This window comes from Knufia obscura (genome assembly GCF_036327395.1).
Source record: "Knufia obscura strain CCFEE 5817 isolate CBS 148926 chromosome Unknown scaffold_6, whole genome shotgun sequence".
NCBI classification, from domain to species: Eukaryota; Fungi; Ascomycota; class Eurotiomycetes; order Chaetothyriales; family Trichomeriaceae; genus Knufia; species Knufia obscura.
In genome coordinates, this window is record NW_027042692.1 from 1,070,023 (window position 1) to 1,085,761 (window position 15,739).

The 15,739-nt window shown below is 51.6% G+C and overlaps 6 protein-coding genes across 6 annotated transcripts; 5 read left to right on the top strand and 1 right to left on the bottom strand.

The window, feature by feature from the left end:
• Positions 1 to 1,494: 1,494 nt before the first annotated feature.
• PMZ80_005895 (uncharacterized protein) lies at positions 1,495 to 2,493 on the top strand (the record flags this gene model as incomplete). The annotated part of the gene is made up of 1 exon (XM_064874312.1): positions 1,495 to 2,493. The coding sequence occupies one exon, from the start codon at positions 1,495 to 1,497 to the stop codon at positions 2,491 to 2,493; it is 999 nt and encodes a 332-aa protein (XP_064730034.1).
• Positions 2,494 to 3,219: 726 nt separating this feature from the next.
• On the top strand, positions 3,220 to 4,731 carry SES1 (Cytosolic seryl-tRNA synthetase; the record flags this gene model as incomplete). Its single annotated transcript, XM_064874313.1, has 2 exons — positions 3,220 to 4,095; positions 4,144 to 4,731. The coding sequence occupies 2 exons, from the start codon at positions 3,220 to 3,222 to the stop codon at positions 4,729 to 4,731; spliced, it is 1,464 nt and encodes a 487-aa protein (XP_064730035.1).
• Positions 4,732 to 5,219: 488 nt separating this feature from the next.
• Positions 5,220 to 6,131, top strand: RPS1 (ribosomal 40S subunit protein S1B; the record flags this gene model as incomplete). The annotated part of the gene is made up of 3 exons (XM_064874314.1): positions 5,220 to 5,233; positions 5,313 to 5,423; positions 5,480 to 6,131. 3 exons carry the CDS (start codon positions 5,220 to 5,222, stop codon positions 6,129 to 6,131), a joined length of 777 nt encoding a protein of 258 aa, XP_064730036.1.
• A 504-nt stretch (positions 6,132 to 6,635) lies between these two features.
• On the bottom strand, positions 6,636 to 7,636 carry PMZ80_005898 (uncharacterized protein; the record flags this gene model as incomplete). Its single annotated transcript, XM_064874315.1, has 2 exons — positions 6,636 to 7,389; positions 7,443 to 7,636. 2 exons carry the CDS (start codon positions 7,634 to 7,636, stop codon positions 6,636 to 6,638), a joined length of 948 nt encoding a protein of 315 aa, XP_064730037.1.
• A 239-nt stretch (positions 7,637 to 7,875) lies between these two features.
• On the top strand, positions 7,876 to 9,165 carry MSW1 (Tryptophan--tRNA ligase, mitochondrial; the record flags this gene model as incomplete). Its single annotated transcript, XM_064874316.1, has 1 exon — positions 7,876 to 9,165. The coding sequence occupies one exon, from the start codon at positions 7,876 to 7,878 to the stop codon at positions 9,163 to 9,165; it is 1,290 nt and encodes a 429-aa protein (XP_064730038.1).
• Positions 9,166 to 10,147: 982 nt separating this feature from the next.
• On the top strand, positions 10,148 to 15,301 carry TUS1 (Rho guanine nucleotide exchange factor; the record flags this gene model as incomplete). The annotated part of the gene is made up of 2 exons (XM_064874317.1): positions 10,148 to 14,266; positions 14,315 to 15,301. The coding sequence occupies 2 exons, from the start codon at positions 10,148 to 10,150 to the stop codon at positions 15,299 to 15,301; spliced, it is 5,106 nt and encodes a 1,701-aa protein (XP_064730039.1).
• Positions 15,302 to 15,739: the final 438 nt, after the last annotated feature.

Below are 15,739 nucleotides of genomic sequence, written 5' to 3' on the forward strand. Positions count from 1 at the left end.
GCATTCAATCGACTCTAGACGCGCCTCGCACGTTGCTAGTGGCAAATCATCACAATGGAAGGAGTAAGGAACCGTAGCACCTTCGATGCAAATGCTATCCCCATCTCCGAGCAGTCACTACCGACGTCCGGCGGTCAGCAAAATAGCAGCTTCCTCGTCTCGACCGACCGAGCACTTTTCTCAATCGACAATTCGATGGCATCCTTTCTTTGTCTTGACATGCTTGCCAACACCTGAACGCAGCAAATCACGGAGTCTTCCGGGTTAACTCTATATTTCTCCTGCTCCTAGCTTACGCTCTGCTTGCAGCTCTTATTTAAGTTCCGCGCGGGTACCGCGTTCCTGCATCCGCCTGCTCGAACCAACACAATATTACCCGGTCGAAGTGACCTGCTGACCTCTTTTCCTAGAAGGAAGCTGTTCACTAAAAACGCCCTCTCCGAATTGGACAGAATAGACTCCACGGTACAACGGCTCTAAAATCTGATTTGTTACCATCGACCTTTTCGCCGTTGACTTTTCGGATCACGAGTTACTCTTCCACGCTCTTAGCTTGGCTTGGGCACATTGTTTTCAACGACATACCCAATCCCGAGGTTGTATCCGTCCAGGCTCGTCAGAGACTGCTTGAGCCTCTCACCGCACTTTCAACCAGTATCGCCGCCTGCAGAGCTGTGGCAATCGATACGTTGTGGCCAGTCCTATGCCCACGTCATCTCGAGCCTCTGCCTGTTTCTGATGCTCACCACTTGATGGTCACGAATATTGCCGCGTAGCATACAACAATTCTAGCTTTGCAATGTACTACCAAATACGGTCGTACTGTGGCTTAGACTGCCATGACTACGCCTCTTCCACAAGGGTTGATTAGAGTTGTATCAGCTACACAGACAGAGGAACCCTCAGATCCCGCCGATGTCATCTATGAGCGTAAACAAGCTCTATACAACTTCTGGAAAGGCAAGTCTGTACGACGGTCCAGGCTGCGACACGACAGGCTAACCAAGCATAGTTCACGATGCGCAAAGTCGGACGACGCACGATGCCTCGAGCATCAGATGCCGCCAATTGTTCTGGAGGGTATGGAGCGACAGGCGGCTCTCCCTCTCACTGAGCCAGAATATAATGATGCAATTATGGTTGCAATGTCAGCGAGATTTTGACCTTTCTCCTTTCGAGCTTCGAATCGAGAGCTCTTCCTCCTCAGCATTACAGAGCGCTAGTTCTTCTAGTACACAAATCGCAGAGGGAAGATCCTCAAGGGAGGTTCAGGTATCTTCAAGTACAGAGTCCATCTGTCCATCACAAGTACTATCAGGCGAAGGAAGCTTCGAAGAGGGGACAATAAATGCCAGTAATCGGACGAGAAAATCACAGGCGTCCACTAAATCTACCGAACCAAAACCCGGCATCAGTAGGACTCTTAGTGGTGAGTCCAGTCGTAAACGGTCGAATGTGACAGCGGGAGCCTCACGAGGAAGAACCCGCCCCCCTATGACTAGGAAAAGGAGTAGTCAAGCTGGGCCACCTGCGCAACCCGCACCATCATCGGAGGGTACCAAACCACGAAAATCGATCATTAAGAGCCCTCGCGCGTCTACGGAAGGACAAAATCCTGACGACGACAGCCGCGAACCTAGAAACGCAATGCTAACGCAAACGACAGCAACTTCATCGACGGCTAGCGAGTTGCCTGGTCGCAAAATCTCTACCTTTGAACTGCCCTCAGCGTCCTCTTGGCAGTCGGTCGAATCTCATGCGGAGCCCTCGACGGCAGCAGCTGGGTTATCTACGTCCCAACCGAAGTCACCACTGATCATAGACAAGAACTTCAGGGAGAGGTTTCAGGACCAGCTTCGATCTTCCACAAATTTGGCAGGAATGAACAAAACCATGCGGAAAACAGGCAGTGTGGTACGTTTCGCCGATGAGGTGGATATGCCCGAAGACTTCCGAAAGCTGAAAGGCGCAAATCGGCAAAAGGACACGCCAACCCCACAACCGGAAGTTGGGGAATCCTCGCGTCGGTCAGCATCCGAAGATCAACAAGCGCGGTCTGACACGGAGAACCAGGGTCGATCTTGGCGACCACGGGGCCTGGAACGTCATGATAGCGTTGGAAGTGTCGCTGCCGTCAGTGATGACGGTGCAGATGGTTTCGACACCGAAGATGTGGTGGGACCAATCCCTCGGACGAAGAGTCAATTATCTATGGCCATTGCTGACCTTAGACGATCGCAAAGTCTAAGCGAGCAGAACGTCGAGGGGAGTTTTGCTGTCACCTCGCCGCGTCTCGAAGAGGAGCAAGAAGCGCTCATTTCTGGCAAGCAGGGCAAGAAGCCCAGCGAAGAAGAGGAGAAGTTGTTGGCCATGGGACGCAAAGACGGTGTCACCAAGGCTGGCGGCGTGAATTTGCCGAAGGAGCTGACTGTCAAAGAAGGATTCGAACTTCCAGGTGGTGATTATGAAAGTCCAGAGGAGCCGTTGTATTGAATTCTTCTTGACTCGTGTGGCATCAAATCGAGGCTGAAGCATTGCTGGCGGTTTCAGCGTGTTATCATTGTTGAGCATTATAGCGTTGGCGTCGACTGTTGGCATACTCTTGCTCATGTACAAAGAGCTCCTTGTTGATACTAGCAGAGCACTGATACTTATCACGTAGCAGATATTCTTCATCAAGCGTTCAAGCAGAAGCAATACAAGGTTATACCAGAACATGCACAGGTCAGTCATGCAAAGCTCTATTACTCGATTTTACATTTTTCTACGTGGACGCAAGGCAAGCTACCAGCTTCAAGCATGAATTTATTACGCGTGATAGCAGACTCCGATATGGATGATACGTATCGTTGACGACCTTGACACATACGAAAGTCAGTAGCATCCGTGATCAAGGCATAACATGCTAGAAGTTTGAACGCTGCTGAACGTTTATGGTCGAATGAAACCTTGAAGCAATAATGCTGATGGTAGTTAGGTTCGAGACGATAGACCAGACCGCTCCGGTTCCCTTCTCAGGCATCAAGGCCTCAAGAACCCTTCTACAATGACTCAAAGTCCATGTCCTTCAACGACAATTCTGAGTCAAAGTAAACAATTAAATTGTTCTGCGACTACTTGACACGAGGCGGGTCTCAGCACAAGTAGGAAGATCACCAGATTGTTGAAGACTTACTGTACACAGCGCATTTTCAATTCCAAAAGCACCCTTTAAACACAATGCTGGACGTCCTCGACTTCATCGCTGAGCGCGGTGGTGACCCCAAGAAAGTCAAGGAGTCTCAGAAAAAGCGATATGCGCCAGAAGAGATAGTAGACGAGGTGATTGAGCTCTGGCAAGAAGCAAGACAGACTCGATACCGAGCAGATCAAGCACGAGCAGAAATAGGCAAAGTACAAAAAGAAATAGGACAACTCAAAAAGGCCAAACAGGATGCCGATCACCTGCTGAAGAAGAAGACTGAGCTTGAGGCTGAGGCCAAGCGGATAGCCGAAGAGGCTGTTGAGAAGGAGAAGATCAGAGACAAGAAGTGCAAGACGATAGGGAACTATGTGCATGAGTCTGTGCCGCTCAATGACAACGAGGACTTCAACGAGGTGGTCAAGACTTGGGCGCCGGACGGAGTCACGGTCGAGAAGAAGGAGTGTCTCTCTCACCATGAGGTTATGACGAGGGCGGAGCTATATGATGGTGAAAGAGGTGCGAAATTGGTCGGACACAGAGGGTACTTCTTGCGAAAATGGGGTGTCTTGCTGAACCAGGCGCTCATCAATTACGGTTTACATTTCCTGGTCGAGAGAGGATACGATCCTGTACAACCCCCATATTTCATGAACAAGGAGTACATGAGCAAGACTGCGCAACTGGAACAGTTTGACGAAGAGCTGTACAAAGTGGTGGAGGGACCAGACTCGGACGACAAGTACCTGATTGCGACCTCTGAGCAGCCGCTGTCTGCCATGTATGCAGATGAGTGGATGACTACACAAGACCTGCCGAAGAAGTTCGCAGGCTACAGCACGTGTTTCAGAAAAGAGGCAGGTTCTCATGGACGTGATGCGTGGGGTCTCTACCGGATACATCAATTTGAGAAGGTGAGTTGCGCTTGACATACTAGAGAGAAGCAAGACTAACAGTGTCAGATCGAGCAATTCCTCTTCACGAAACCGGACGAGTCATGGCAAGCGCTCGAAGACATGAAAGAGACAGCCGAAGCATTCTACCAGTCCCTGGGTCTCCCATACCGAGTGATAGTCATCGTGTCCGGCGCACTCAACAATGCCGCAGCCAAGAAATACGATCTGGAAGCCTGGTTCCCGTTCCAGGGTGAATACAAAGAGCTAGTCTCCTGCTCCAACTGCACAGATTACCAGACACGAGAGCTTGAAATCAGATATGGTCAGAAGAAGGGAGAGGTCGACTCAAGGAAGACGTATGCACATGCACTGAACGGCACACTTTGCGCTACGGAGAGAACGCTGTGCTGCTTGCTTGAGAATTACCAGAAAGAAGACGGATTTGAGGTGCCGGAAGTGCTGAGAAAGTTCATTCCTGGTGCTCCTGATTTCATCAAGTATACGAAGGAGCTGCCGAAGGAGTCGACTTCTAGCAAGAAGAAGGAGGGTCCGAAGCCGAAGGAGAAGGGTGGTGCGCCGGCTGGTGGGAGCAAGCATGAGGCTCAACCGAATGCTGGGGCCGTGGCTGACAGAATGAAGGACATGAAGGTCTAAAGTGCCGCGTTACATTTCTGTTTGTTGCCATCGTGCTGTGGTACAGAACCAGGCGTGCTTGCATGGCTGATCATAAGAAAAGTTCATGGATGAAGAAACGTATGATACCCGTATGTGTTGAAGAGGGCATGAATGATGCACCCCAGCGCTTGCTGTGGGTATAGCCTAGATTACCAGCATTACTTAGAAAGTAGTCTGCCACAGAATCAAGACAATTGCGGTCCTCGACTCTTAATCTCAAGATTCAAATTTTGCAGAGACGGATTGGTTGCAGGGGCTGCTACCCCCGTTTCTTTAGGTACTCGAAGAGTGCGGTGCCTGGGCGCCTGAAGCTCAAGTACGTCCGCGCACGTGACGGAAAGCAGTGCCAAGACCACACCAACTTGAATTTCGTAGCGGCAAGCGCAGTCCGACGACCACCAACAAGTCTTGATTTCTCTACAGACAACTTCCAGCACATTGCGACCTATTGATTTGAAGTCGCAATCATGGCTGTAGGAAAGTAAGCAACATTCCGTCCGACTTTCCGCCCACACATTCGAGCAATAGTTTTGGACAGCAGAGTCTAACATCTATCGCAGGAACAAGAGATTGTCGAAAGGCAAGAAGGGCCTCAAGAAGAGAACCCAGGATCCCTTCGCACGAAAGGACTGGTTCAACCTGAAGGCACCATCCACATTCAACGTTCGAGAGTATGCGCATCCAAGGAAATGTCAAGAACCAGGACAAGGGCTCACAAATATCGCAGTGTCGGCAAGACCCTCGTAAACCGAACCACCGGTCTCAAGAACGCCAACGACGCCCTCAAGGGCCGAATCTTCGAAGTCTCCCTCGCCGATCTCCAGAACGATGAGGACCACGCCTTCCGAAAGGTCAAGCTGAGAGTAGACGAAGTCCAAGGCAAGAACTGCCTCACCAACTTCCACGGTCTCGACTTCACATCCGACAAGCTGCGATCTCTCGTCCGAAAGTGGCAGTCCCTCATCGAAGCTAACGTCACCGTCAAGACAACAGACGACTACCTCCTCCGCCTGTTCGCCATTGCCTTCACCAAGAGACGACCAAACCAGATCAAGAAGACCACCTACGCCGCCTCGTCTCAGATTCGAGCTATCCGAAAGAAGATGACTGAGATCATCCAGCGGGAGGCCTCGACTTGCACACTGTCCCAGCTGACTGGCAAGTTGATCCCAGAAGTCATTGGACGAGAGATCGAGAAGAGCACACAAGGTATCTACCCGCTGCAGAACGTACATATCCGAAAGGTCAAGCTGCTCAAGGCACCCAAGTTCGATCTTGGTGCTTTGCTTGGTCTGCATGGCGAGAGCACGACGGATGACTCTGGCCAGAAGGTTGACCGGGGTGACTTCAAGGAGCCTGCTCCTTTGGAGAGCGTGTAAGGTAGTCAGGATGTGGATGGTAGTCTATGAATGAAGATGTCAAGAGCACATGATGGGCACCACGGTCGCTTGCCATGTGATGGTGCTGCATGAAGCTTGGTCGAGACGACAGTGCAGTAAGCATGGACAAGGTCGAGCATGGCTCGATCATTGATGTGGTTGTCACAAAGCATTTCGTCGATACAATGGAGACGATATAAGTGTTTAGCATGGCCCTGAATGAAAATCACTAAAGCTTCAATTACACTGTTTCTCCATTACTGTACAACTCTCACCCCAGAAGATACCTTGATCTTCTTAGTGCCGTACTTGTAGCATTTGTACATCATGTCTGCTTTACACTTACATCTGTGTTCATGCTTCTCCGAACACAGGTTCTATTGTGACATCCATTGCACCCTTTCTCCTTCTTCGCGATGGTCCCTACATTCACGCACGATGAACCCTTCCCTTCCGTCTTCCACGAGATGAGCAGCATCCAACCCACCACCTACCACCCTCACCTCACCCATCCAGATCCTGATCCAAATCAACAACCCTTCTAACCCACTCCACAACCGCCCCAACAACCTCCTCAAACGCCTCACTAACAACCCAATGTCCCGCCCCCTTAACATCCACCATCTCAAACCGCGGGAAAAACCTCCCAAACACCGGCAGCGTCTCATCAGCCACATATCTACTCTCCCCACCCCGTACCACAAGCGTCGGCCCCTCGAACCGCGCTTCCTCGGGGTCCTTGTACGGGAAATCGGCCATGTTATCTAGGTTCTTCGCTAGGATATTCAATGGCACACGCCAGATGAGTGTCTTCTTGTCCGTGGATGAGGGGTCCTTCATGAGATTTGTGAGGAGGAATTGCCGTATTCCGATGTTCGATTCGTATTTCGCGAGTATTGCATCTGCGTCGGATTGTTTCGTTAGGGCTGGGGTATGGGATTCAATCTCCTGCATGGCGCGGACGTAGTTCCCAAAGTCACTCTTTAGAGCTGCGTCGACGGGGGCGTTATCGAGCGGGATGATCCCGCTGTACCAGGTTGGATTTCGCAGGGCGGCGGTCATTGCGACTTTTGCGCCCATGCTGTGGCCGATTAGAATTGGTTTTGTACGCGACACGGAGAGTTGGAGTTGGTGGGTGAGGAAGTGCTCGATGTCGATGGACATGGAGGTGTAGGTGTGTGTTGGGTTGTGGGGGGAGGCGCCGTGGTTGCGGAGGTCGACTGTGTAGACGGGGCGGAGGAGTTGTTGGGCTAGGACTCTGGGGGGTTGTTAGAGGGGGGTGTTTGGTGGGAATTGAGGGGATTGTCGTACTTACTGAAGGTGCGGTTGTTGCGTTGGGAGCCGAAGAGGCCGTGCATTATTATCATGGGGGGTTTGGGTTGTTTTGGGGGTGAGGGAGGGTCATGGCGGGTGTAGGCTAGGTCGAGGGGGGAGTCGAGTAGACATCTTGGGGTGGTTGAGAAGAACCGGCGCAGTACGGGTGTGCGCGGTAGTATTATGCGCATTGCTGGAGGTTGGTTGTGGTCGATGTAGCTGGACGAGGGACAAAGCTTGAGATGGTTGTAGATTGAGGCTCTGCGATGGGTTTACGTCTGAACTAAGCGACTATCTGCGCAATTTGAACGATACTAAAAGGAGACTGTTGACTTTCGTCAAGCATTAGTGAGAAATGCCTGATAAGTCATCATAGCACGTTCTCACCGAGTCCAATTCCAGCAAAGCGGTGTATCGTGGAAGAACTGACATGTCGGTCCAACCGGTGCGCTCAAAGTTATCAGCCTCGAGAGCCGCTTCAAACTGGATATGTCCTAGCTGCTCATTGGTCCGTCGACCTCATAACACGAAACGACAATTCTCGGGCCTAGCGGTCGACGCTCCCATTACACGCGAGCCTTTCACGCGTGTCAACGAGCCCCAGCGTGTCATATTCTCACTGATCCAGCCAACTGGTATTCCGCATCTGGGGAACTACCTTGGTGCACTCCGTCGCTGGAAGGAACTCCAAGATGAGAAGACCGCCCCTACTAAGAAACGGCGGCGAAACAATAGGCTGATATTTGGACTCGCGGACCTGCATTCCTTGACACTGAAGCAGGATCGGGAAGTACGTCGGCAGAATTCACGGCAGACGTTCGCGAGTTTACTTGCGCTGGGCTTAGATCCAAATCGCAGTGCCTTGTTCTTGCAGAGTCAGATTCAGGAACATGCGGAGCTCATGTGGATTTTGAGCAATGTTGCGAGTACGGGCTATCTGAGTCGGATGACGCAGTGGAAGGACAAGATTGGGGTTGGGAAGGACGCGTCGATGGAGCAGCTGGATGAGAAGGCGAGAGAAAAGCTGAAGTTGAGTCTTTTCTCGTACCCGGTCTTACAGGCGGCGGATATTCTGCTTTATAGGCCGAACTTCGTACCTGTGGGAGAGGATCAGCTGCAACACGTTGAGTTTACCAGGCAGCTAGCGCGGTCTTTCAACAGTGCATACGCGAGGGATCTCAAAGCTCCTACTTTCAATTTGCCGGAGGTGATGCTGAGTCCTGCGAAGAGGATCATGAGTTTACAGCAGCCGGAGAAGAAAATGAGCAAGAGTGATCCGGACGTAAACAGCCGGATATTGATTACGGATGCGCCAGATGAGATAAGAAACAAGATCCGAAAGGCGAAGACAGATAGTGTGGAGGGACCCTTGACTTATGATCCCGAGAAGCGGCCGGGTGTATCGAATCTCATCGAGATTCTGAAGCATGTCACGAGATCGAGCAAATCCTGTGAGGAGATCACGCAGGAGCTCCAGGATACCACATTGGGAGCGCTGAAGGCGCTGGTGGCTGAGGAGATTGTGAAGAACCTAGACGGAATCAAGGAGAAGTACGATGCAATTGTGGCAGCGGGCGACAAGGAAATCCATTCAGCGATGGTACTGGGTACACGAGTTGCGCGTGCGAAGGCCGGGAACACGATGAAGCACGTTAGGGAGGCCGTCGGCCTTTACGTGCCTGAGAAAGCATCCGGCGCGCGCGAGAAGGACGGGCTCTAGGCGGGCGGTGTGAGGAAATCTGATATCATGGTGTACAATAGTGTACTGTATAGCATTTCCCTGGTCGGTAAGCATGATATGCGCGAGGGACATACAGGTCGTGATGGAAATTATCTGCTAGAATCTGCGTGAAGCATCATGCTTGGATCTACACATCCAGATGTGCAAGAAGCAATCATGTAGCTCGAGTTGACATGGACAATTGCAGGCCTTATCGCATCATAGAGTGTTGTGCATGCATTTCCTACGTACCTAGGTATCTCGATCGTTGTTACCGACGTCGTGGTCACGAAAAGTTGAAGCACGGACCGTGAGCTGACGGGACCAGCATTATTGCCAAGGCCTAAACTTAGTTCGATGGAATCGCGCATCTTCCCCGGCGGTGCTTGTGGCCTCCGACAGTGGAGGTTGAGCTAACTAAGCTGAAGCTAGGCTCCCAAGGCCTGATGACAGCGCTTGTTGGAAAGCCTGAACAGCCCTATCCAGACGATCTTGACTTGACCAGACTCGGTTTGTGCCACACTGGCAGCAGCGCGAAAGGTCAAAGAATAATCCTTTACACAATCGACATCTACTCTGACGACATCAACCAATTCCGAAACTCGCATCTTTTACAGCATCCTGGAGGACGTCTGAGCCATCACACATCAGAGTTTCCGAGTGTGATAGGGAGTAGCAGTGTTTGCCTGCACCGACTGCCCGACCAGCTGATCGAAGACTCTCACCTTCTGCCGAAGCAGCACAATTTGCGCCTGGAAATCGCGTGGCCGATCTACCGAACTTGCAACCACGGAAGAATGCACAATAGTGGTGTCGCCCACAACGGTTCAGTCTTTTGATCGCGCGCGTGTCGAATAGGATCGAGGTGGGAGAGCCATGCGAGCAGAGTCGCTTGTCAGCGGCCAATACACCTCGCCGTCCTACCTCCTGACAGCCTGCGACTGGGCCGATTAGATGCAATTGCGCTTAGGAAACAGACAAGATGTCGGGCTATCCGAATGGCCAATCTTACTACCAACAGAATAGTTATGGCAGGCAATACAACGACAATTCCTATACAATCTCGAACAACCACCACCAAGGCTCGAACCGCAGGTCTAGCTTCGATGCAGGTGATGACACCCCGTTGTTCGATCAAGATCGAAATCAGGGGCAGGCGCAGTACTATGGCTATGGTCAATCGCCTCAGGCGCATGCACAGCAATATGGGTCGCAGAGTACACTACCATACAGAGCATCATCGCAGAATCATCTAGGAGGATACCAGCACCAGTCTCAGCCAGCTCCTCCTGCCCACGCCTCCTACAATCCTGCACAATACCAGACACAGAATACATACAACCAGCAAGCCTACGGTAGTTCGCAGCAGAGTGCATACCCCGCTGGAGGATATCAGTCGAGCTACCAGCCATATGTGCCAGCGGCATATGGCGATCAGTCAGTCAATCGCTCCGCATCCATCTACAACAGCCAATATGCGACGAGTCCCCAGAATCAATACCATACCGCGCCTCCGCCTCCTCCGAGACCGCACGTGTCCCAGTCACCGGGACAGTCCTACACCACAGACATGTCGTCCGCTTATCCATACCAGAGTAATCAGTATCTGGCTATGCCCTCTCCGCCAGCGCCAGCTCCTCCACCACATCAAGACTCCCTGAACCCTGCCCGACCATATTCGCATTCTGCTACCAACTACGACCCACAGCCAGATTCATATGCGTACCAAGATCGTAACTCAAATCTGTCGAGTCAAGCATCTTCAGAAGTCTATCGTAACCACTCTGGGGCGAGTCGAAACAGCCAAATATCTAACGCATTTGCGTCTTCGCCTCAACCTTCGAGCACAGACCCTCCAAGTCGTAACCCATCGCATGGACATAACTATGGGCGGCATCCTCAGGGCTCAACCCTACCAGGCTTGCCCTCAGAATCAGAGTCCGACAACGAGCGCTATGGCGCTTCTTCGGGTACATTGACCGGCTACGACGACTTGATGAGTCATCTTGACGCCGCGATAGGCACCACATCTCAGTCTGGGTACAACATAGAAGCACAACGGGACCCCCTGTTCTCACCCGCGTCGCCACAGCTCGCTCTGTCACCAGATGAGCGACCTACTCACAATGGCGTCATCACGACAGGGGAGCACAACATCAACTATGCCGCTTTCGCCAATGACAGTGATGCAGAAGCAGCAGCAGGTTTGGCAGCTATGCAAGCTGCTGATGAGCAAGAAGCCGCTGAGGAGCAGCGAAGACGAAGCAGTCACATTAGTGGGACCGTTCAGTCTTCAGACAAAGAGCGCAGCGATGATAGCGATTATGCTGGATATGGCGATCTGAGCTTAGCTGGCGGTGGCTATGCCGGCACTATGCACTACGGAGGAGAAGTCCCTGCTGTGACCAGTACGCACTATGGGTACGAAAATCAGCTTAACCCGCGCATGAGCTCGATGAGAAGCTCGGGCGTCTCTAGTGACGCACAAAGTTCTGGCTATGAACATATTGGAACAGACACGTTTCCCTTACTTCAGCCTGGTATGGCGCAGGTCGATGCTGGCGGCACGGGCGGTCTGACCGAGCCTAGTCCTCATCCGAGAAGACTAAGCTACGAGGACGGCGATGAAGCTGGATTGTCAGAATATGGGGAGAGCGGTGACGGCATTCCAGATCTGTTCTTTCACCCAGGCATGAGCCCAAACAGGCCTCTACCCCCTCCCCCAGCAAGGTCTGGCTCAGATGCAGGATCGAGAGCTTCTTCGAATTTGTCACCTCACCCGTCATTGCACCAGAACCGATATTCTGCCTATGACACTTTACCGTCACGGCTGTATCCTACCGCGCCTGACGCCTACAGTAATGATGCGTTGAGCCCATCGATGGTGCCTCGTTCGACATCCTTGATTAGCAACAGAAGTCAGCCTCGAGCTGAGCAGCCGATGCGCTCGAAGACGGACGCCGATCGAGCCCGTATATTGAAGCAGCAGATGGCTAACAGAGGATCACCAGACGGGTATGACGTGAAGACACCCAGCTCAGATGTTGGTGTCGGCACTCTGGACCTACCTGCCATACCGCGCAAGAAATTCGACCCAAGTAAAATCTCCGCAGACACATTCAAGAGATGTTCGGAGCCATGGGCAATGAGCTCTGTGTTCGCGTGGATTCGATCATTGACCGATGAAGAAACCGACCTAAAGGAAAATACACTCTCGGAAGCCATCGCCGCATTGTTCTGCAACAAGGTACCAACTCTAAGCTCTATAGATGCAGATTCGTTGGCGCAGCAATTCGTCCAGGACATGTTTTCCAGTGGTGTTCTGCACAAGGAAGAAGAGTGGGTAAAGTTCACACCAGGCACAATTTCAGGCGTGATGTACCAGCTCACAGGCCTTGGCTGCTATTCTTCGAAGCTTCACGTGCCGGAAGGCAAAGGCAGGTGTTACTCCCACCTTTGCATGCGTACCGTGAAGAAAGCCGATTTCAGCATACCTGACAGTGTCAAGGAGACGCCATGGAATACATTCTGGGATCTGACGCCAGAGCAATGCAACTCGCGCGGCAAGAAGGAGCTGGAGAGACAGTTTAACATGCGTGAGATCGTCTACACAGAAGAGGGATATCTGATGGGACTCGAAATCTTGCGGACACTGTACCGAGACAGGCTCGCCAAGTCAGATGCGGCGGTGATTCCACCGAAACGACTACCGACGTTCTTGAACGATGTATTTGGTCTGGCTGATAAGTGCCGAAAGGTGAACGAGGAGTACTTAGCTCCTCAACTGAAGTATCGTGAGAATGAGCAGGGTCCCTTTGTTGTGGGTTATAGCGATATTCTACGAGAATGGGTACGAAGAGCTCGACCGATCTACGTCGAATATGCTGCCAAATATCCTAGAGCCGACAAGCTTGTTCGAGAAGAAATGCAAAGGAATACGGCGTTTGTGGCATTCTTGGACTCTGCCCGGAAAGAGGCGATCTCTAGCAGACTCGGATGGGATAATTGGCTGAAGTCGCCCATTCAGCGGTTGCAGCGAATGATTTTGCAACTTGAGACCGTAATGAAGAACACGATACAGGCGTCTGACGAGAAGACAGGATTGGCATTTGCCATTGATGAGATCAAAGCCACGGCTCATGAAATGGACGTTCGCGTGAACGAAGTCAATAAATCCCTGGAGCTGACAGACCTGGCCAGGAAACTCAGGCTGCGCAAACATCCTGGTGATGAGGTCGACCTTGCTCTGGACCACCTGGGCCGAACAATTGTGCTTCGTGGAGAAATGATGAGACAGGGTGCCAAAGGTGTTTCTTGGGTGCCATGCCAAGCTATACTGTTCGATCACTATCTCGTGCTCGCAAAGCCCGGCAGAGATGTGCATGGCAACGAGGTTTTCGACGTTTCGAAGCCACCGATACATATGGGACTTATATCTCTCGAGTCGACCAACGATCCTGCCGTCATGAGAACTTCTGTTCGAGGCGTCACTACTGTGGCTGGCAATTCTGCTGCAGCAAAAGGCTCCGATCCTCGTTTAGCCCGTACCACTTCTAGTCAAAGTGGCGGCGCGTTACAGCATACTGCAACGGGCTTGACGCAAGGCTCTGGTGGGTCTGGCTCTGCATCAATACATAAGAGCACAGTGATCGAGGACAATTCGAAGGAAGATAAGATCTACTACCCCTTCAAGGTCAAGCACTTGGGAAGGACGGAAGTGTACACACTGTATGCTCTCACTGCCGAGAAAAGGCAAGAGTGGTGTGAGGCCATCATCAGTGCAAAGACGCAGCATGCCGAGGCGCTCTATGCACAAAATGCCGAACCATTCAAGTTGCGAGTACTTGCAGATACTGCGTTCGGGTCTGAGATCTATTCTTTCGGACCTAAGCGAACGATCATCAGAGGAACACCACTCGATCGAGCTATCAAGGAAGTCGAAAAACGATACTCAGGCGCTGGACGACCGGCTCCAATCAGTCGAACATCAGTCAACTGTGCAACCGTGTTTCAGCAGCCTGCTGGTAGGACCATGTGTGCTGTCGGAACAGATAGTGGCGTTTTCATATCGGAGTATCAAAACCCACGTGGTTGGGTCCGAGTAAGTACAGTCCTTACTGGCGTTAGGGTTTCAGCTAACATTTTCTAGTCTATTCAAATGACCAAAGTCACACAGCTGGCAGTTCTGGAAGAGTTCAACCTACTGATACTGCTATCCGACAAAGTTCTGATTGCATATCATCTCGACGTGGTCTGCCCGGCGAGTGGTCCCCCTGTCCCGCAAACCGATGCTTCCGTTCGAAAGGCACCACAGAAGCTGTCTGGCTCCAAGGATGTCGGCTTCTTCTTGGCTGGCAAAATGAAAGATCGCCTATTGGTGTTCTACCAGAAAAGAGATGGCATCAATTCCATATTCAAGATCCTCGAGCCTGTACTGCAGAAGAGCGCAACATCCAAGTCTAGGTGGCTCGGTAACTCCAGCAGACGTGGTCAAACAGAGTTCTTCCGCGAATATGACGAGTTCTACATCCCGGCTGAGACTTATGGACTGAACATGTTCCATTCGAGTTTGGCTGTGGCCACTAAGCGGGGCATGGAAGTTTTGACCTTGGATAAGAAGATTACATGGGGTGTTCCTAACCTTGACAGCGAAGAAAGGGAAACCAAAACGAGACTGGAGTCGATAGCAACACGACTAAAAGACCTCAGGCCATTGGGTATGTTCCGGCTATCAGAAGCAGAATTCTTGGTAGCATTTTCAGAATGCGCGGTCTATGTCAACAAATTGGGCGACATATCACGGTCGGTGATCATGGAGTTCGTGGGTCGAGCGAATACTGCCTGTCTATACTACCCTTACCTCATACTATTCAACGACGACTTTGTGGAGATCAGAGACGCACAGAACGGCAGGATGAAACAGGTTATTGCGGGACGAGATATCCGCATGCTGGATGATGGTGGCAATTCGCAGCCAGGACCGCAGGCAGCGGCCAGCTTGGGTGGAGGTGTCAATGGACTCGGGGTACAGGGGTTCCATAATGCGCCGAAGACGGTGAAGTTTGCGTTGCAGCATCCCGAGCATGAGAAGAGTTATGTCGTGGTAGAGATGGTTATGAGAACGGAACAGCAGTAGTAGACCGGTAAGAACTGCTGGGGGTTTGGAGTTCATAATCAGTTTGGAGGAGCTTTGGTATCTAGCTTGAGTAGCTCGCTGGAAACTACGATCAGTGGGCTGACAGTGCGCTTGAGCCAGCATGTATATCGAGGCAATGAGACTGCCTTGAGTTGAGTTACGATGGAATGATTGGCAGTCATGGTCGGTTTAGATAATGGTATCTACACTTGCATATTGATCTCGTTTGTCTCTTTACTATGCACCTACCATAAGCCAGTCGAGGTCAGTACCCCAAATGAGCTGTAGTATCTAAAGTCTTTGGTGCCTGCCGATCTACATGGGGTATGGGTCGAGGGGTGCCAAGGCATACACCGGCGAGTACAAGTCAGCCTCATGCGCGTCTTCCAAGAAGGGTGCTGCACATGCCCTCAAAGCCTCAGCTTCAAGTTTGGCAGC